General features: G+C 55.1%; 1 protein-coding gene across 2 annotated transcripts in view; it reads right to left on the reverse strand.

Annotated features, from left to right (window-relative positions):
* CACNA2D2 (calcium voltage-gated channel auxiliary subunit alpha2delta 2) overlaps positions 1 to 19,895 on the reverse strand; it is a 134,907-nt gene that overhangs the window by 51,655 nt on the left and 63,357 nt on the right. For both annotated transcript variants that reach the window (XM_037529639.2, XM_037529631.2), the window contains exon 3: positions 15,424 to 15,540. In XM_037529639.2, coding sequence (XP_037385536.1) covers positions 15,424 to 15,540 — 117 coding nt within the window. The remainder of the gene's footprint in view (positions 1 to 15,423; positions 15,541 to 19,895) is intronic.

Here is a 19,895-nt window from a genome sequence, read left to right on the forward strand (position 1 = left end):
GTGGGCCTTAGTGAACCCCTGCCAAGGGGAGAGCCAACATGGGCTCTGCCAACATGGGAGAGCCAACATGGGCTCTGTCCTGCACCCGTGGGTTCTGCAGAAGAGTGTGGGGAACACTGCACAAGCAGCGGGGCCACGGCATATTTAGGTGGGATCCAGCAAGAGCTGCATCTCGGGAGACAGCTGGAGCTGTCGAGGGGGATTGGGAGAGTCCTGTTGCTTTCCGTACCTCAATTTCCCAGTGTGTAAAACAGAGATTTTCATCAGAGAACGGCCTGCTGTAGGTGCAGTGGCAAGGCAGCGGACAGGGGAGTGAGACAGTGTGACACGGCTGCATTCCAGGAGTGAAAAGGGGCTGCCAAGCAGGAATGAGTATGTGCACGTGTGTTCCCTTGGTACACACAAATATACAGACACACACATGGGCACATGTGGCTGAGAAGCACGCATGTACACGCCAGTGTGCATATTGTCTATAGGTACTCTTGGAGGGTGTGGGGCCTGAACGATGATGTGGCTGGGTACAGGGAGATGGGATGTGCATCCGTGGACTGGACACACATGTGGGGTGCCTGAAGCTCACCCGTGTGAATGCCTGAGTGAGACAGGCATGCTGGTGCAACAGGAGCCGAGGTGGTAGAGCTGTCCCTTCCCCAGCTCTTCAGACCCTTCCAGTGCACCCCACACGCAGGCTGTGCCATGGAGGGCCCTGGCACAATGCTGAGGCACGCATACAGGCGTGTGCATCCATCTGGAGTCATCCCGTGTGGGTAAAGGGACCACTCCAGTCACTTACTGACTTTAGGAGGGCCCACATCACTGCTGTGAATTCTAAAGGGCCCTTGAAATTGTGTTTTGCTGACACCAGCAGCTGCCCAGGGTGGTCTGCAGCTGGACAACCCAGGCAGGTCCTGCGCTGCTGCACAGCCCACCCTGCGCTTCCCACCGCCTGCTCAGAGGCACCATCAGCTGGCCCTGTTGGGCAAGGTCCCAGAGGGCTTAGGGAGGCTCCTGCCTACTCAGATTCTGGAAACCTGCATATCCTCAGGGCTGTGTTGTAGGTCGGGAGATGGGACTTGACTCGAGCCAGGAGGAAGGACTGTTTCTCTCATGCCTTTACCCCTGCGCGTGCTCCCAGTTTGCACCTGTGGACGTGTGTAGGGGGTGTACCAACATCCATTCCTGCTCCCTGATGTTTGTCTTCTGATACTCCTCTGACACCCAATTACCCATCTTTTTATTAACTTGTTTACCCTCTGCGCCTCCTGTCTGGCCCGTAAGGTCCCAGAGGGCAGGACCAGATCTGCCTCTGTCACTGCGTGACCCCACTGGCTCACAACAGACACTCCGTGTGTACTTGGGAACTAATGGATGGAGTCTGGCTTGATGGGGTTCAGCAGGAGCTGAGGTGGCAGAGCTGTCCCTTTCCTTCCCATCCCCAGCTCTTCAGACCAGAGTAGGAGAAAAAGCTTCCTATACCTGCCCCTATCAGTTTTGGAAATTAATAGGCCCTGTAGAGGAGCCAGCCAGGAGCTCGCAGGGCTGCAAGAGGCAGGGCTGTATTTTGGCACCTAAAAGCCAGAAGAGGCTGCCTCTCCCTCCCCTGTGTGGGATGCACAATCTTCTTTCCTCAATCGCTCCCACCCTGACAGACCCAGAGCCACAGAGCATCTGCCTGGGGGCTGGGCCAGACCAGGGCACAGGTACTACATACAGTAGGAGCTCAGCAAAGGTCTATAAAATGCATAATACCCCTGCTTTCCTCATGAGGCTGCCCGAGCTCCCAGTGCCTGGAGTCTAAGTCCCTGTGGGTGGCATTCAAGGCCTCCCACTGTCATATCCAGCTTCTTGGCCCCGCAATGCCCCCTCCCCACAACCAGTCCACCATCTTGAACCCCTTTTGGCTCTTGCTTGTTCTGTGTTCCTACCTGGTCTGTTTACTGCTCCTCCCAGGCAATTTCTCAAATCCTGTCATGCCCCTACTGTCTCCCTGGGGACTTCCATGGCCAGTCTGGATGGCCTCTGGGTCAGGAGGCAGGACACAAGCAGGGAGTGTCAGGAGGGGTGCTGAGGGCAGTCTAGGAGACAAGTGGGGGAGTGCCCTTGTTGTAGCCTCTCAGGGCCAAGGACACCATGACAGGCCCTTCTCTGGTGCATGCTGATGCTCCCAACAGGGTCAGCCATGTCCCCTGCCCACTGCTGCAGGCTGGAGGGGGAGGACGAGGTAGAGGGATGGAGGGCACTGCAGGGGCATAGTCCTTGCTAGTGATGTTCCTGCTTCTTCCATGGGCTTGGGCCAGGCTGCAGTCTTGAATCCCTGAATCTCTGGGGCCTTGGAGGGGGCCTAGTCCCTGGCAGTGAGACAAGTACAGTCTGGTGTGGAATCTCTGAATGGGATACAGGGCTGTGCCTGGATGAGGCTTGCGAGTTTGTGTGGGTGTCCTGGGCTGTGCCTGGCAGCCCAGAGATGGATGTGTTCAGCTTTAGAGGGGAAGGTGACAGGAACATGAGAAGGTGGTGACTTGGTACCTATCCTGAGCCAGGGAGGGCTTATGGGCAAGTTAATCTAAGCTGATGTTCTCTAGAAAAAGAGCTAAGGAAACTGGTGTGGGCTTCATAAAGAGGGATCATGGTTAGACACAAGGAAGAACTTTTAGACACTCAGTGGGAACCTGAAGACAGAGGGGTATGCTCCTCCAAAGTCAGGGACAGGCCAACAGGCTGCTCCCTGGGAGATGGAGGGTGGGTCATCCCCTTCTAGCTTCATAAATAGAGAAGCTGCTCTGGTCCCTGATACCAAGGACCTATTTCTCCAGCATCTCAGGGCCCCTGATCTTCTGAACCAGGACCTGACCTTGTGCCCCTCAGATGAGCTGGGAACTCTATATGTGAGGTCTCCATGACCCAGTTGGTGACCATGAAGCCCATGGCAGCAGCTCTGGGCTGTATCTTGCCTGATGAGTAAACCTGGGGGACATGTCTCGAACCTGTGACCAATGGACTTGGGAGTGACCCTGAAGCCTCTGCAGCTAACACATTCTCATGAGAAAGCGAGGGATTTTGTCTGCTCTGAAAACGGGCATGCGCTGTGGTCTCGAGTGATTATGTGCGACGTGGTGGGAGTGCCACAGACCTGGCAGTGACTCCCAGGGTTGGGATCTGTAGAAATGCCTTCTCTGGTAGAGCCCAGAAGCCAGGCACAAAAAAGGGGGCAGCCAGCAGTCTCCTTGAGGCCAGGTTCTGGGTCCCCTGGGACCCCATGGAGACAAGAAGGTCTGACCTCCACTCCTTGCCTGTCACCCCTTCCCCCATTTCTCCTTATGAGTAAAATCACAGGGAAGCAAACCTTGGGGGGAAAAAGGAGAGTGTTTTTAATTAAGTTTAAGAGAATTCACATCCCGAGGGAGTCGAAGCAAGAGAAGGTGGGGAGACAGTGGGGGCTGTGGGGGGAGGGTGGCAAGGGAAAGTAGGCCACACCGGCTGGGGGCTCCGGGCTCCGTCCTTCCTGTCACCCAGGCTGCAGCAGGCGCTGAGCCACTGAGGGTCCTCTGCACAGATGAGCCTCACGCCTCTGGTCTTCCACCTGGGGAGTGGGTGGAGGTGGGGGCGGTGAGCTCAGCTGTGACAGGAGGGTCAGAGCAGCACCAAATTCTGTCTCTGCACTGCTCACACTGCCTGGTTCCACCCTTGGGGGTGGGGAGAACAGATGCTCCTGTCACCAGGGAGGACAGGCCAGCTATTCCCCTTGGCTGGAACTGTCATGTTTGGTCGGGGGCCTGTGGCCCTAGTGAGGGCTCCACATGCACTGTCTATGGTCCACTATCCCCAGCGGTCCCCACCTCATAGCTGGACCAGACCCTGGTTGAGATGGGTCGGCTTTGGGAAGCCCACCTGCTATGGGACCTTGTCCAATGGTGGACAGAGAGGTGTTAGTGAGGATCACTGGAGTTTCTATGAGTCAAGTGTTTGGTGCACACCTGTAAACGGCAGTCTATCCATTCTAGGCCACAGGTGGAGGGCAAAGGCCATCTGGCATCCTGCCTGCTCACCCCCAGCCTGCTGCCATACACATGCCCACTTCAGGCAATGCCAGTTAATAAATCATTAATAAGTCTGAGTCTAGTTTGGGGCTGAGCAGTTTCTGAGTGTGAGCAGGTGTGCTCAGGTGTGCCATGAGGCCCCGGGTCTACAATATGTGTCACGGGAGTTTTGTGCAGATACTAAGGCATGTGGAGGAGGGTGGGCTCAAACAGAGGACAGGGCTAGAGTTGATCGTGAGGTGGCTCCAAGCCCAAAAATCTTCCTCCACTCCACCCCCTTCTACCTTTTCTTGGGTAAAGGATGGAAAATGTAATATTTTGCAAAACAAGCTAATTACACAGCAGTTACACAGGGAGATGAGATTAGCATAAGAATATTTGATAAAAGGAGGCCCAGGTAAGTACATGGATGATGAGCAAAGATCAGTGTCATTGTTAGGAGGGTGGGCAGCAGCCCCTCACTCAGCCTATAGTCCTGGGCTATGTGGGAGTCATGGCATAAGGGGTGCAAGTCAGCAGCCCGCATGCGTGAGGACAGACACCTCCCGTCCAGACACGTCCCTGCATGGGGTACATGTACAAACACGGCCCAGAGAAAGGAGAACACTGACTCTTAGGGTTGGGCTTGTGCTTCTTGTGGGGGTCCCCTACCAGAATGTCTGAGACAGAGAACAGAGAGCCAGGGTCATGCCATTAACCGGGTTGTCCACTGGCTGAACAAAGATGGCCCATTTTCTCTGCTGAAATGCCCATTATCTCTTGACCCTGGGGATAGGCACTGCACATTTGACTGGATGTGGGGGGTACATTATCTAGAGTGCTCCTCCCACCCCACGGTGCCCTACTCACTGGCCCTTGGCACTACAAGTGTGCAGAAAAATGGTCTGGAACTGCAAAGTCCAAGAGTCTAAAGACCAGGCCCTAGCAGGGCCCCCAAACCTCTGGTGCCTGGAGCCAAGTGTCTCACATGCAAATTTTGAGAAGTTTCAAGTCCCTCCGAACTCTGGCAGGGAGGTGTAATGGATGCTAAACTTCCACAAGGACACTGAGATGAGTGGGTCTGGCTGACAGGCCACACCTCCCACCCCCTGTAACTGTGAACTTCCCACTGTTGCATCCCAAGCTTCCTTTATTTCCCTCCGGACAGGTCAGCAAACATCTGGGAAGGACAGGAGGCAGGGCAAAGAGCTGTCCACTTACTGAAAATCCCTGGTGCTTCCTGGGGGTTCAGACTTCTCACCTCACAGCCTATGCCAATCACCCCTGTCCCGTAAATGCCATCTTCACTCCATCTCCTCTTCACCTGTCCCAGACTCTTCCTTCCCACACTACAGGTGACTTCCCTGCTGCCTCCCCTGGTCCTGAGTCACCCTCCCACCCTGTCCTCCATCCTTGGTACAGGCCATTGTTCCCTCTCCTGAAACCAGGCCTCCACCTGACCACCCCCTTCCCATGGACCAGAGTATAAGTCTTCCCCCCAATCCAAAACTCAGAGGGTCCAACCCTGCTCCCCTCCCTTAGTCTAATCCAGCAGCCACACTGAACTCTACCTGCTCCTCAAACCCTGTCCCTGGCCTCCTCTATGCTATTCTCTTTTTCAGAATGTTCTCCCCTGTCCCCTGAGAGACAAGCTCCCTCCTTCCTCCAGCCTCAGAGCTACTTCTCTGTGGTTCCAAGTAAATGGGATGCTTTTCCACCAAATCCCAAAGTGACGTTGATCTTCCTTGTGGCCCAAGCCTCCGCCTTGTAACAGTGACAACCACATGGCATATGCGTGCGTCTACAATGGCCAAGTCTTAGCTCAAGAGATCCTCTTGGTAATCATGCTAGGTGAGCTCTTACCACCCATTTATAGAGAGGGAAACAGAGAGTGAGAACGGAAACTGCCAGGAAAGGCCATGCAGCGGATGCAATAGTGTAGCCACAGCCCTTCTGTGTCAATCCAGCTGCCTGGTCGATGTCCTGGAGGCCTCTGTCTCCTGGGAGAGTCACCCTCAAAATCTTATTTGTGGAAAGCCTTATGAAGTGGGTGGGGTCTCATTCATCCCATGGCTCTGCCACTTGGCCAAATGCCCCACCCCCAAATAATAGAACAGCCTTGGTTGAAGGATGGGGGTCCAGGTTCCCTACAGGCTCAGGGCATGTCACCCCCCGCTCCGACCTCTGTACCCCGTCTGTCTCAGTCACCCCTCAGTACAAGTCATCAGTCAAAAACTGTCATCTCTGCCCTCCCCAGAGCTGTGTCTCCTCCACCGGTTCACGCCAACACAGCTCACACATGCAAGCCAGCCTGCCTGCTTCAGGCCCCCTCGAGTCTTCTCCTGGAATTCTGATCCCCTGCTCTGACCCTGTCTTGCTGCCTGTCTATCCACCTGTCCATCTGCCCGACTGCTCAGGCCTCGTCTCCTTGGATGCCGCTAGAACTGCTGATTGGGAGCACCGGGGAGGAGAGGGTGAGCTGAAGCTGTGCCGTCAAAGGGATTCTGTGTAGGGGGTAGGGAGCCCAGTCCTCAAGACTTGAAGGCTGCCTCAGCCAGGAAGTATCCCTGAGCTGTGCCAAGGAGAGATGATACTGTGCCTTCCTAAGTCCTGCTCCCTGATTGGGGCTGCTGTTGCCTGTTTGGGGCGCCTAGCAAATGGATGGGTCATAGGTGGGGAGCTGCCTACTTGGCACCAACCTCAACCTCCCAGGGAGGGGCTGGGCCCCAGGCTCCCAGGCAGCTGGCGGCTGGGGCCTCACCCTCAGCTATCTCGATAACTGGGCTCCAGCTGGTGTTGACACAGCAAACATGCTGCGACTCCCATTCGCGGAGGCACAGAGTGGGCAAATACAGGAAGGCTGGAATAAAGGACCCGACAACCGTGACCAGCCTCTCAAACAAGGGCCCCGAGGCCTGTGCCAGGAGGCAGGAAACACAGACAGTGTGGCTTACAGAGGTGGGAGGTGGGGACGGGCCCTTGATGAAGCATCCAGAGAGCGGAGGGCTGGCACGGAGTCTGCAGTCCAGCACTGGTCCACATGCTGAGCGGGATCACAGGTCAGTCTCGTCGGGGGGCCCAGCCCATGGATACTCCCTTGAAAACCCCTTCCTGAATCAATATCACCAAGGCTTGGGCAGGAACTCTGATGACAGATCTGTGAGGCTCTATTTGTTGCTCTTGTACAGGTAGGGAAACCGAGGCCCAGAGACTGAGATTTGCCAAGGTCTCATCTAGGTGCTTTTCAAGTGCAGAGTGGGGGGCCGGAGTACAGGTGTTGGTGAAGCTCTTTGTTCTTGGCCATCTCCAGAGCTTGGCCAAGGGCACCATGTGCCATGTTGCACCTTTTAAGGGGACCTCATGGCCAGGTGTTTTTCCTGAGTGCAAGGTCAAGACTGCAGGTTGTGGTATTAGGTGACCCTCAGCTAGGCGCTGAGGAACAGTGTCTGCAGTGGGCGCAGACCACAACTCTGTCTCGAGACTCACCTCATAGGTCATCGTGCGCGAGCTCTGCAGCGCCAGGTCAGTGGGCAAAGCCCTCCACTGCTACCTCAGGCCATGGCCCAGCAAGCAGAAACTCACTAGCTCTACCTCTGGCCTTTGCACTTGGCTTCGCCCTCTGACTTGTGCCCCTCCCTCCCCCCGCTCCTCTGCCTGGCTGTCTCTGGTCACCCCGCCCCTGCGGCCCCAGGTTCTCTAGGCCTCCTCAGTATCCACGGTCACTCATTGTCTCCTTGAGCAGACTGCCCTCCTCCAGGGGAAGCCTTGCAAGCCTATCCCCTCTGTCCCAGGTAACCTCATGTGGTGTTGGGACCTGCACGTGCTCAATGCCAGTAAACAGAGGCTCATAAGGTACCTGGGTCCCACGACTGGCTGAGCTAGGGTCACTTGGGCTCCCCCAGGAAATACCTCAGGGGTCTCTACTTGGGGTTAGCATAGCACCTGGGGTTGGTCCATCTTCAGGTACAGGCTTGGAGGAGAAAGCTAAGAGGTCTATGAGGAGCCTCAGAGTCCCTTACCACCCCTGTGCTCCCCACCCCAGAGCCATGTCCATGGTATGGGGTGATTCCTACCAGCACCCCCATGGGCTCACTTCTCCCGCAGGGCCCCCTGCCACAGTGGAGGCACTGCTTACTATGTCTCTTAAGTCACGAGAATAGTGTGAGAGCAGTGATTGGCCACTCCCAGGGCTGTCTGCAGATATGCAGCTATCATCCCAGAACTCAGGCGGGGAGCTCTGCCTCTTTGTCACCTCCCCTTCAGTGGAAACAGTGATGCACAGACTTCCCCTGCTGGGCTCCCTTCCCAGCTTATGACACTTATCTCAGCCGACTCAGCCTGAGTCACTTTGCTTACTCTCACCACTAGGTCTCTGTGCTTTCCTTCTTCCTTTCACCACCATTGGAAATTCTACCAACTTCTGAGTTTCAGCTCAAATGCAGCCTCCTCCAGGCTGACTTCTTAGATTTGCCCCTCCCATGTCACTTTTGCATATGGGACCCTGTAGCTTGTCATTTGTCTCCTTTAAGTCTTGGGTCCTGGAAGGCATGGCGAACCGGGCCCCTGGCTTGCCCAGTCAAGGATGCACCTCACCCTCCCCCAGTCCTCATGCACAAGGATTTCAGAACAAAGGGCCAGATGCTATTAAAACTCAATTAAATTTCTCACTTCTCTGATCCTGAATTAGGCTGGTTTGTCCCTGAGGTAACCGCAGGCCCTTTTACACTGCCTCCTAGCTTCTGCCCAACCCCCTTTGCCAGCTAGGACCCCCAGAGAGGTGGGCAGAGCAGGAGAGGATCCGCCCTCAGGGTAGGCTTTCTCTGGGGAGTGGAGTCTGATGTGTCTCCCTCGGGTCCAAGGTTAATTTTTTCCTTTTGGTTGATGCCCCTCCCCTGCCCTACATTCCCCCTCCCGTGATGCGGAGTGTGCAGGCATATCCTCCCTTTTCCTTTCCCACCCTGGGCTCCTCTGATCTGGCCAACATCACTCTGCTTCCCCTCAGTCCCTGGGAGCTCTGGAAACGGAAGGCGTATAGGCTTGGAGCCAGGCTAAGAGGGTAATCGTGACCCTGGCTCAGTCAGGTAGCGCTGGGGTTGGCCTTGTCTCTGAGCCTCTGTTTCCTCATCTGCAAAGTGGGAATTCTGCCCTATAGTGAGTGGAGACCCACCTGAGGCTTTGGGAAGTGGAGGTTTGCTGAATGACCACGCAGGCAAATGAACAGGAAACTGAATGTTACTCTGGGTGATGCACGTGGCATCATGAGCTGGACCACCAGACAGGAGAGGCTCAGACACCTCCTCCTAGGGCAATACCTGGGCTGAGGGCACCTTAGGCAAAGTGCCCCCACAGGAGATGGGGGCAAACAGGATGCTGAGCTTCCTGGCCTGACACATGGCTGTATTCAGCCCTTTCCCCTGACTTCAGCCACTAAGGAGAAGCCACAGTAGGTCAGGGGGTGGAAGGCCGTTCCATTGGGCTGTCAGTCTAGACCCCTGTTTTGGCTAAGAATACGGAGGAATGATCACAGCTCTTCTGGTTTCTCCTGAAGGCCCTGTACTTTTGAAGGAGAGGGGGCTGCCTGAATCCCAGGGCCAATCAGGGGCCAGCGAAGCCCAGCCCCAAATCCACAGCTTGGTCCTTCTTGAGGACCGACAGCTGAGATGCCCTCATCTGACCACTACTAGCTCTGGCAGGTGGGTGAAGAGGAAGGAGGATATGTTTCCCCCGAGGGCCCTCTGACCAGGTCCTAGCACACCCCATCTGCACTGTCTCCCTCTTCATTCCTAGGGGGGCCAGCTTCCTGCCTGGCCAGTGCTGGATTCTTCTCCACCTGGTCCTGGTGGGGACGGTGACAGGGGAGGTGGCCTCCATACTCATGTTCAGCAGTTACTGTGGGCAGTTTCTGCCTAAGGCTCACACTGACTCCCAGGACCCCAGGGTGTATGGTCACCTCCTCCCAAAAAGCTCCTTCATTCTTAGAGGTCTTTCTCCCACAGCAGGCTGCCCACCACCCATACCCCTTTCCTAGTCTCCTTGCTGGCCAGCTCCCTAGCTGTCTCCCCTCAGGCAGTGATCCCCAAGGGCTCCCGCACAATAGACGCTCAATGAATGCCCACTCTAATTCACTCCCCCCATCCCTGGGGGCCTGTCGGCTCCTCTGGGTGGCAGTGGCACTGTGCCAGGAAGCAGCAGTGCTGTTTGGGTGAGGGGAGAATAATCAGCCGTAAACGCCGCAATCAGGGAGAAAAGGCTGCTCGGGCCCTTGGCGCCCACGCGTGCGCCTAATTGGCTCCACGTGTCTGCAGCTCCTCTCAAGAGCGGGAAAGTGGAAGGGTCAAGATCTCTTAATGTTCGTAATGGAAGGGAGGCAGAAGCCACTGCCAGCCCCACATAAACACCTTTTAATTGCCTGGAGAAGGGTGGGCGGAGGCAGCCCATGAGACAGAATCCCCTGCCTGTCTGGCTACCACTGCTGTGCCTTTCAGAGCTTCCCTGGTCTGGAGTCAGACCCCAGCGGCTGACCTGCAGCTAGAACCCCAGCCACAGGGCTGGCAGGTATTCTTCATTATGAGGCCCCTCCTCCAGCCAGCCCTTGGCAGTAGGTGACACCTGTGGCCTCGTCCTCTCAGGACCATCAAGGAATGCAGGGGACCCAGCTCTGAACTGGCTTCCAGGTGCCTGCATGCCAAACTTTCCCCTCCAATCCTTGCTGCTCCTCCAGGCCACCCCACGCTTGCAATTACCCCCTTGAGCTGAAGGCATCTTTCTCTTGCTGGGGCGGCCCCATTCCAGCTGCACCTTCTGAGGCCCTGGGTGTCTCTTTGCTCGGCAGGGGTGGAGTGGGGGTGGGGCTTCCTTTCACCATGGGTATCTTTCTGTCCCATGTGGCCAATGGTTCTCAACCAGGGGAGTCTGTGCCTCCAGGGGACATTGGCAATATTTGGAGACATTTTTGTTGGTTACAACTAGGGGAGTTCAGTACTCCTGGGACCTAGTGGGCAGAGGACAGGGATGCTGCTCAACATTTGACCATGGGCAGAGCAGCCCTGCACAGATTTATCTGACTCAAATGTCAATAGCGCTGATGCTGAGAAACCCTGCATTAGCTAAAGCTTTAGCAAGCAAGCAGCCAGTAAGTGGAAGGGAAGCAAGATATTCTCCCTCCTGACAAGGGGGGAGTTGTCCCACAGCCCCTGGCCCCCGGGCTCCCTCCCTGGCTCTGTCTCCTTGCTCCTCTGAACACCCAGCCCAGAGCCCAGTTCCTCAACAGACCTGGCCACACTGCCAACAATGCTTCATTTTAATTGGGTTAAGTGGCCATTAGCGGAGAAAGCAGGGCGGCTATGTGCAGAAGGGTTTTTAATTTTGCTTTTTAAATGATGCTTGCTCCCTAGAGAGGCCACTGATGGTGGGAACACTGCCCACTGGAGCCCCAAGAAGCAGGGCCACAGCTGCACCTCCCCCTCTCCCATGCCATTGAGCCTCATGGGGGTAAAGTGGGAGGGCTGGTCAGTGTCTTATCTCCCCTGCCCAAGGAGGGACTCACCAAGGTCATTCCAGAGCAAAGCCCTGTCAGGGGAGACAAGAGCACCATCTCTTCTGCCCTTGGTCTTGGCCCCTGTGGAGTAAAAATGCCATGTGGCCACTAGGGGAAGCACAGAGTTGGGTAGAGCCTGGGGGCAGTTTGTGGGGCCTGGTATCCAACTGCCTGGGTCTACAACCGAACTTTGCTGTGAAATAAGAGGTCAGTGACATCCTCTCTGGAGCTCAGTTTCTTCCAATGTAAAATGGGAATGAAAGGAGTAACCTTTTGGCTTGTATGAGGATTTAGAGCAACCTGGAGTGTCCCCCCTCATCTTAGGCCAGGCACTTAGCAGGCTCTCACAAAGAGATCAGTAATTGTGGGAAGGAATTACTTCTGTTATTTTAGGGAAACGTCCTGAGCTCTCAATCTATATAAAATCAGTTGTGAAGCATTTACAAATACTGAAGTCCAGCCCCACCCCTGGGATACACTAGGTCTGGGGTGAGGCCTGGGCATCTTGACTGAAAACCTTTGCAAACAGGCTAACAACACCACTTGAAGGCAAAGGCCAACGGCACAAAGGTCCCCGACCCCAGGGTGAGGGAAGCGCCTGAGGAGGGGAGCATGGGGAACATGGGCCTGGTAGGAAGGGCAGAGCTTAAAGGCTGAGGTTCCTAAGGCCTGGATCCCCACCCAGGCCTGCCTGGTGACTGGCTTGTTTGAGGTTGGAAGTGAAAGTTTCCCCCAGAGCAGGCTTCTAGCCAACACTCTGATGACCTAGAGACCCTGCTCCGGCCTGGCTTCCCTGGCCCTGGGCTCTCTGTTCTCCAGGAACCAGTCCACTGAGGCACACAGCCTTTATCCTTAGGGGAGGCTGGAGTTTCCCACACTGGGGTCACGCCTCACCTTATCCAAGGCCCAGGCATCCTCCTACATCCTCTCCTCTGAGCCACAGACAGAGGGGCCAGGCATGGTAGTGAAGGTGGCACAACCTTCAGGGACACTGTTTTCATCATGGTCTTTATAAATGATGGGACTGTGACACCAGAAGTAGTGGGCAGGAATGGTCTCAAGTCCCAGCTTTATGGAGGCAAAAGCTAAGAAGGCCTAGAACAGGATAAAACTGAGAGCTATATGAGGGCAGGAAAATAGGATCTGCTCACTGCACACCCAGCATCAGCCTGGCACACAGCAGGCCATTAGTGAGTGTTAATGAATAGACAGAGGATGAAACACGAAGAGATGACCTTTCTGAGAGAGAGGTTGCGTGCCAAGGCCACAGCTAGCAGGGCAAGGGGCCTCCAATGTGCTATAAGAACTCAGACACCTACTTATCCCCCGTCAGGGATCAAGACTAAGAGGACAGGGCCTCCCCGGTGGCGCAGTGGTTGAGCGCTGGGTTGCGAAGCTGCCCGCGGCCTCTGCGGCGCCGGTTCGATCCCTGGCTGCTCCCCGGTCACCGGAGGAGGGTCCCACATGGCGCGCAGACCTCTCCTGCCGCCCGCTGCTCCCCTCAGCAGTGTACTTCGGTCCTTCTGCCTGCTCTGCTCCCCGCTCTGGCTCTGGTGAATTCTCTCACCCTCCTGCGTTTCTGACTGTACCCAGTGCATGTATAAACAAACAAACAAACTAACAAACTAAATAAATAAAGCATGCCTCTATAAAAAAAAAAAAAAGATTTAAAAAAAAAAAAAAAAGACTAAGAGGACAAACTCTGGCTCAGAGAACCCTTCCCGCTGGGAATCTAAGTCGTAAAACACTCCCCTCCCTGTCTTTGTAGCAGAGGCTCCAGCAGGTTTTCTGGACATGGGGATTCTGCTAGCAAGCCTCCTCACCTGGCCTGCTCCTGGCCCCATATACCGTGTGACGGCCAGAGTCACAGAGCAGGGACTTCAACCCCTAGCATCACAGACCCACCCTGTGTTGCTCAGTGCCCCCTTCGCAAACCCAAATTAAAATTCTAGGCCAGAGCAAGGGGATTTAAATTGGATTACTGCATAGGGTTGAAGGGAGGAGGGACGAAGTGAGGGGCTGGGGGGGTCTAGTCCCCCAACATGCCTCCCTCTATATGCACTCAGGCTGCAAACAAATGTGGGAAGGGAGAAAAGGAACAGAACTTGATTAAAGGCAAATACAAGAGATAATGAAGACCAAAGCTCATCTTCAACAATTAGGACCAAGGAGGGGGGAGGATGGCCTTCCTCTCCCTCTGGGGGCATGGACGTAGCATCCTGGGGCCCACAGCCAGGGGGCAGAGACAGAGAATGAGAGAAAAGAGGGAGAGAGTCCAGGTCAGGCCAGTTCTAGTGGGATAGGACATGCTGGCTGGGGAGGGGAGCAGATTTCTCATGATCCAGGAAGATGCTATTGGATCCTATGGGTATTGCTGTCCCCGCTCCTCCCCATGGCATTTCCCAGCTGTCTCTCCACCTGTGACTAGGTGGTCTCAAAGGTCAGGCAGGACTGGGCTGGGCCCAGCTCTGGGTCACACTGGAGAGGAGGCCTTCAGAGTCCACTCCCTTAGGGTGTCTGGTCCCAGGATGCCAGCCTCTACTTATCCTATGATCCCAGGATGCACAGGGTGGGCAGATGACCCCAGGGGAACAAAAAGGGCCAGCTTCTAGGGGAGAAGGTCCTAGTTCTCCCCTGGATCTGGATTTGGTGGGGAGTTTGGGCTAAGTGGCAGACCTGACTTGATCCTGCCAGGTCCCTAGCTGGAGTCTGGGCATGGTTTGTGTGGAATTGCTTTATTTTTTTTTTTTAATTAGCTTTATTTAGACATAGCTTCATTGAGCTATAGCTTTATTGAAGTATAGTTTTAAAATTAGCCTTATTGAGATACAGTTATTGAGATACACACTGTAAAATTCCTCCACATCAGTATACAAGTCAGTGGGGTTTTTTTGGGCATATTCAGTTGTGCAACCATCACCACAATCTAATTTTAGAATATTTTCATCACCCCAAAAAGAAATCCTGTACCCATTAGCAAACACTCCCTGTCCCCTCTCTGCCCAGCCCTAGGCAACCACTAATGTACTTTCCATTTCTGTAGATTTGCCTATTCTGGATATTTCACAGAAATGGGATCACACAATAGGTGGTATTCTGTTACTTTCTTTCACTTAGTATAATGTCCCCCAATTCACCCATGTTGTTGCATGTATCAGTACTTCATTCCTTTTTATTGGACTTATTCATCTTTGACTCAGGCTGGGGGCAGCCTGACCCCCCTCCCTCACTGACTGCACAACCTGCCGAGGGCACTCTGCCCCTGCAAAAGCACCTCCTGATACGCTCTTCCTAGGGTGGGTCCATTGGCCGGGGTCTGCGCTTTGTAGCCCCAGCCCTGGCAGGTTCTGTCACCTCACAGACCCACAGTGCCTTGGAGCTCACAGGTGCATGCTCTGAGTATAGATGGGGAGCCTGAGGCCCAGAGGTGGGCAAGGAAATATCCAAAACCATGCACAGAGTAGGGACTTCAATCCCTAGCATCACATAGCTATGGCCACTCCGTAGGGGATCCAGGGTCCTCCACACTTCCTCCCCATCAGAGCCTGCAGCCCCTCCCAGCTATCAACAGGTTGTTGTTCTGACCAGGCACTCAGCCAGGGCTCACCTATAGACAGAGCAGAGGAATGGAAGGGGAGCCTTCCTAGGCTCCACTTTCATGCCCAAACAGGGCCCCAATGCCTCAGGTCACCCCTCATGCAGTCTGCTCCAGCAACAGCTACCCAGAGCCCATGTGAGCACAGTTCTGCCAATGATGGCCCAGCCTGAATTCAGAGGCCAGGAGGGCTTGTGTTCACAGTGTGCCGGGACTTCACAAAGTGCAGGGCACTCTGCCTGCCCCTTTCCCAACACAACAACCGCACTTACCTTCAAGGCCCGCACCTTCCTGTCCAGCAGGCTCTCGATGTCCCCTGCCACCTTCTCTACCAACTTCTGAGGTTCATTCTCTTGTACCTCAAACAGATTCCGGTTGTCCTTGTAGATCTGGAAGAAAGGAGAAACGGGTGAGGCTAGGGTAGTCCCACATTCCATGACGTGGCTCCTGCACCCCCTCTGTACAGCTCACCACAGTACAGTCCTCATCCCCACCCCGACCTTGCCTCTGGACATGGAGGGAGCTTGGAGGTCGGCAGGTTGGGTCCAATGCTTCTGTGGACTCAGAGGAGGGCCACTGTCACAGGCTCCGTGGCTTGCAATGGTACTGTTTGGTTGGGTGGGACTATCACTGTTTTCTATGAGACACTGTTTTCTATGAGTCACCCCATTTCTGAATTTTTCTAGGGGTCATAAGCAGCACCCCCTGACTAGCTCAGAGTGGCTGCTGAGAGTAGCAGAGGGGTAAGCTGGATAGGAGGCAGGGCATCAGGGGAGATGGACCCAAAAATCACACATTGTACAACTCACACCAATACAGAGATGCTCTCACACTCAGGTGTAGACTCATGGACAGACCTGCATGAGTCACATACACACAGTCGCCCCTCCACATGGGCTCAGTAGCCATATCATTTCTTTTTTTTGCTAATGCTGCCTCAGGGCATTTGCAGAAACTATAGTGGAGCCCTAGGGACTCCTGTCATTCGGAGCACAGAATTAGGGGGCAGGGACCAGGAAAGAGAAGGCAGGTGGGTAGAATAAATCTGCCCCTCCCTCTTCCTTGGGGTGGGGGTGGTCCAGTGCACACACTCGGGGTGGAAATTTAACAGTCATGTATCTTTGCGTGAGTGTGTGTTATGGTTCAGCACACATCCATCTGTGCGCATGTGCCTGTGTATTGGGGTGGGGTGGGGTTAGGGCCTCCAGACAAAGCCTGGGGGCTTGCATGTGAGTTGCAGAAGCAGATTTCTTCAGAGGTCTTTGTTTAAGGCTGGGGTCTTGGGTGTGTGCACATGCCTCTGTCTGTGTGTGTGCTTGTGCCTGTGTGTGCACGTACATGCTTGCATCACACATCCCTGTGTGATCAGCTTGACTGGGTCCATATGTCCATCCAAGTGACCTCAGGATAGCCATACCCCAAACTGGTCCTTCACTGGAGGTCACAGGCTGGGCTATTACAATTGAGCTGCCACCGCCAGGCTGTGCCATCAGGCTATGCAGAAGAGGGATGTGGAGCGATGGAGAGAGGAGGTGATGAGGAGGAGATAAAGAGGTGGGAGAGGCAGCTGATGAGAGACAGACAGGCAGGAGAGATAAGGTCGCAGAGTGACAGTGAGACGTGGGGAGATAAGGCCTCTGGCATCTGACAGGGGGAGGAGGTGGGGGAACCAGTCACTTCCATAGCCCCTGTCCTGCCCCTCCCAATGCCTGGCAGTCCAAGGGTTAAAGCGCTGCACACAGCCGGCACAGGCAATCTCCTCCTCCCGCCACCCCCATCCCTCCCGGCTTCTCTTTTCTTTTTGTCCTTCTCTTAGAACAAAATAATTTGTGGTGAAGTTGCTCCTTCCCACAGAGCAGTGGCGATTAGAGGGCGAGTCTTGAGGCCTGTAAGTGAGGCCAGGGAGGATGGAGGCCCCAAATGGGCACCAGGCCAGGTTGTTCCCTGGGCCCCCTGGGCAGTGCCTCAGGACAGAGGCCTCCAGATAGAAGACAGAGATAAAGACAGAGTTCAAGGAGGGTTTCGAGCCTTGGGGGGGGGGTCACTTGAAAATGTAGGGAGTCTGGAGCTCAGTGTCCACTCTTGGGGAAACTGGGGCACAGGAGCAGGAGAGGATGGGTCAAGGCCACACAACTGAGTGGCAAAATCAGGCCCCACATCTTCTGGCATCCCTCTTTCTTGCCAGGTTTGGGGACATAGGAAAAATTGATCCTTTGTCTACCTTGGGCCACTATCCTTGGGTGTGTTGAGGTCAAGGCCTCAGTTGCCCCCAGCCCACTTGCTCCAGCAGGGAGGACAGCTACTTGACTTCTCAGAGAGGGACTGAAGTTCCCATACCTGACTCCACTGTCAAGGTCATTCCCAGGAGCCCCTGTCTATAGCAGTGGGGTCCCGGGACTGAGGCTGGACCATGGGTCTTCCTGATAACCCCCCTTGGGGAGCCCAGGGGTTCTCTACTAGGTCCAGAGTGCCCCTGGCAAGCTGGCATGCTGTCTGGGCCAGGACTCAGGGGCACAGGACTCAGGGGTATCCAAGGGGCAGGGTCACACCCCAGAGCCCTGACAGGTGACCCAGGACTTGGAAACAGGGACTCTCCAAAAGTCACCCCATTTCTGAATCTCAGTGTCTCATCTATTAATGAGAGAATGGCAGTGCCCACTTCACAGACTGATGGCGGACCGAAAGAGTCACACCATGAGGAGCCTGTACGATTCTCACTACAGCTATTGTTTGAGATCACCAGAATTCTGCAGAAGGAATTGGTCCCTTCCCTGTCTATTCTCCTTGCTACATCAGCACACTGAGGATCCGAACCCATTGGCAGGTAGCCTCAGTCTCCCCGGGGTCTGCCCACTTCTTGCCCATTCTCCCAGTCTTCCCAGCACAATCCCTCCCCAGACATTCTGTCCTTGTCTCTGACACCTCAACCTCCACCCTGTAGGTGATAACAATGAAGTCTAGACACAGGGGCGCCACAGACAGGATACAGCCATGGCCAGCTCCCTTCTATCTCTCCCCAAGTGCTAGGCTGTTGTGTCAGAGACCCTTGGGATATGTGTATGCCCAATTCCATGTTCAAGAGCAGAGCTCTGGGGCCAGTTGGACCTAGGCCCGATTCCTTCGATTCTGCCGACAGCTCTCCTACCCCTTGGAGCTTAGGGCTGTGTCTGCCTTATCTTATTCCTATCCCACTATCATGCAAGGGCTCATCACGACATGCTTCCCCTGGCCCCCAGTGCCAGTATTCCAGATCTCTCCGGCCCACTGACCTGGCATGCACTTTCAGGTCTCCAGTCCACGCTGATTCCTGCTGCCACTCCTTTGCTTGTGCTGTCCCTGCTTCCCCTCGCCTATGTAAATCCTCCCGAGGGTGAGGGTGGGGAGGTAGGCTAGAAGGAGTTTCTGGGAAGAAAAGGGCATCTTTCCAGAACAGTGGGGGCTGGTCCAGTTACCAGCAAAGCCTGCCTTCCAATCTCAAAAGAGCCCCTGAGGTGCAACCGCCCTTATTCCTTTCAACCCTGGTGCCTCACTCCTCTTAACATTAGATACCCTGTCGAGAGGTTATTAAATCATCCTGGCCCTGTGCCAGTTAACCCTGTCCCCTGGGATGGCCCTAAGCAGAGCCCTGTGTCCCAGGGAGATCCAAGTGACACAGTCCAGCAGATGGCCCTGCCCTGGGAGATAGGTCATGTTTCCACTGATGGGTCTGGGGAGGTGCCTTCCACCTGCAGGCCTAGCAGGAAGCCTGGGAGAGACCAGAGTCACTCCAGAGCATGACCAGGTTTGGCTCCCTTGAACCCCAGCATCTAGCCCTGGCCCCTGGGGTCAGTTCTGAAGCAACAGAAAGGCCAGGGCACATGGGGTGCTGAGCCTTACCAACCACAGAAAGACTGCACACCTGCTGATGTCCTTGGCCCAGCGAGCTAATTGGAAAAACCCAACAGCTTCCACAGCAGTGCAACCCACAAGGCCCCCACCTCTGCATAGACAGTTGGATGGAGGAGTGCCACAGGGGCCAGCAGGCCCAACGTTGTTGCAGCTTCGCCCAGCCATGATGGGGCAGGAAGAGGCAGGGGTTTGATCCTACAGAGGAGATGGTGAATAGGTGAATAACAGTGGACAGGGCAGCAGACTAGGGGACACGTTGGCTGGAGCCAGGTGGGCACATGGGGGAGGGCAGGAGATATAGTGGCAGAGGACTAGAAGCAGGAAAGTAGGGGTGGCTCAACGGGACAATTCAGAAGGTGGTTTGCAGCCCCTCTTTCTCAGGAAGGACTCCCCCATCCTGTATCATGCACCTACGGCCACCACTCACCTGGGGGGTCCTCCTCCCCTTGAGGACACCACCCCCACCAATTATTGAGACCTGTTCCTCCAATGTCTCTCATTTTCTTACCTGCCTCCCACTCCCTGCCACAGCTGGCCCCAACCCAGCCTTTCTCAGCTCTAATTCTTTTGTAAAGCAGCATGTCTGGCCAGTCTTCTGGCTTTGGGATTTACAGAGCCCAGAAAGGGGTGGAGTGGGTGGGTGCGAAGGCCTCCTCAGGGGTCCAGACCCTCTGCCCAGCCTCCTGCTTCTCTGGTGGCCCCACATCAGAGGGGAAGTAAGCCCAGAGGACACTTGGAGAAAAGTGACCTTGAACAGGAAGCCTGTACACTCACAGGGGTAGGCAGTCAGCTTTGTTCCCATAGCTCTCACCAGCTCTGAGCTGGGGAAGAGGATTGGTGGTCAAGCTCTGAGGTG

The sequence above is a fragment of the Talpa occidentalis genome, unplaced genomic scaffold (genome assembly GCF_014898055.3).
Source record: "Talpa occidentalis isolate TD23 unplaced genomic scaffold, MPIMG_talOcc4v2.1 talOcc4.10, whole genome shotgun sequence".
NCBI lineage: Eukaryota > Metazoa > Chordata > Mammalia > Eulipotyphla > Talpidae > Talpa > Talpa occidentalis.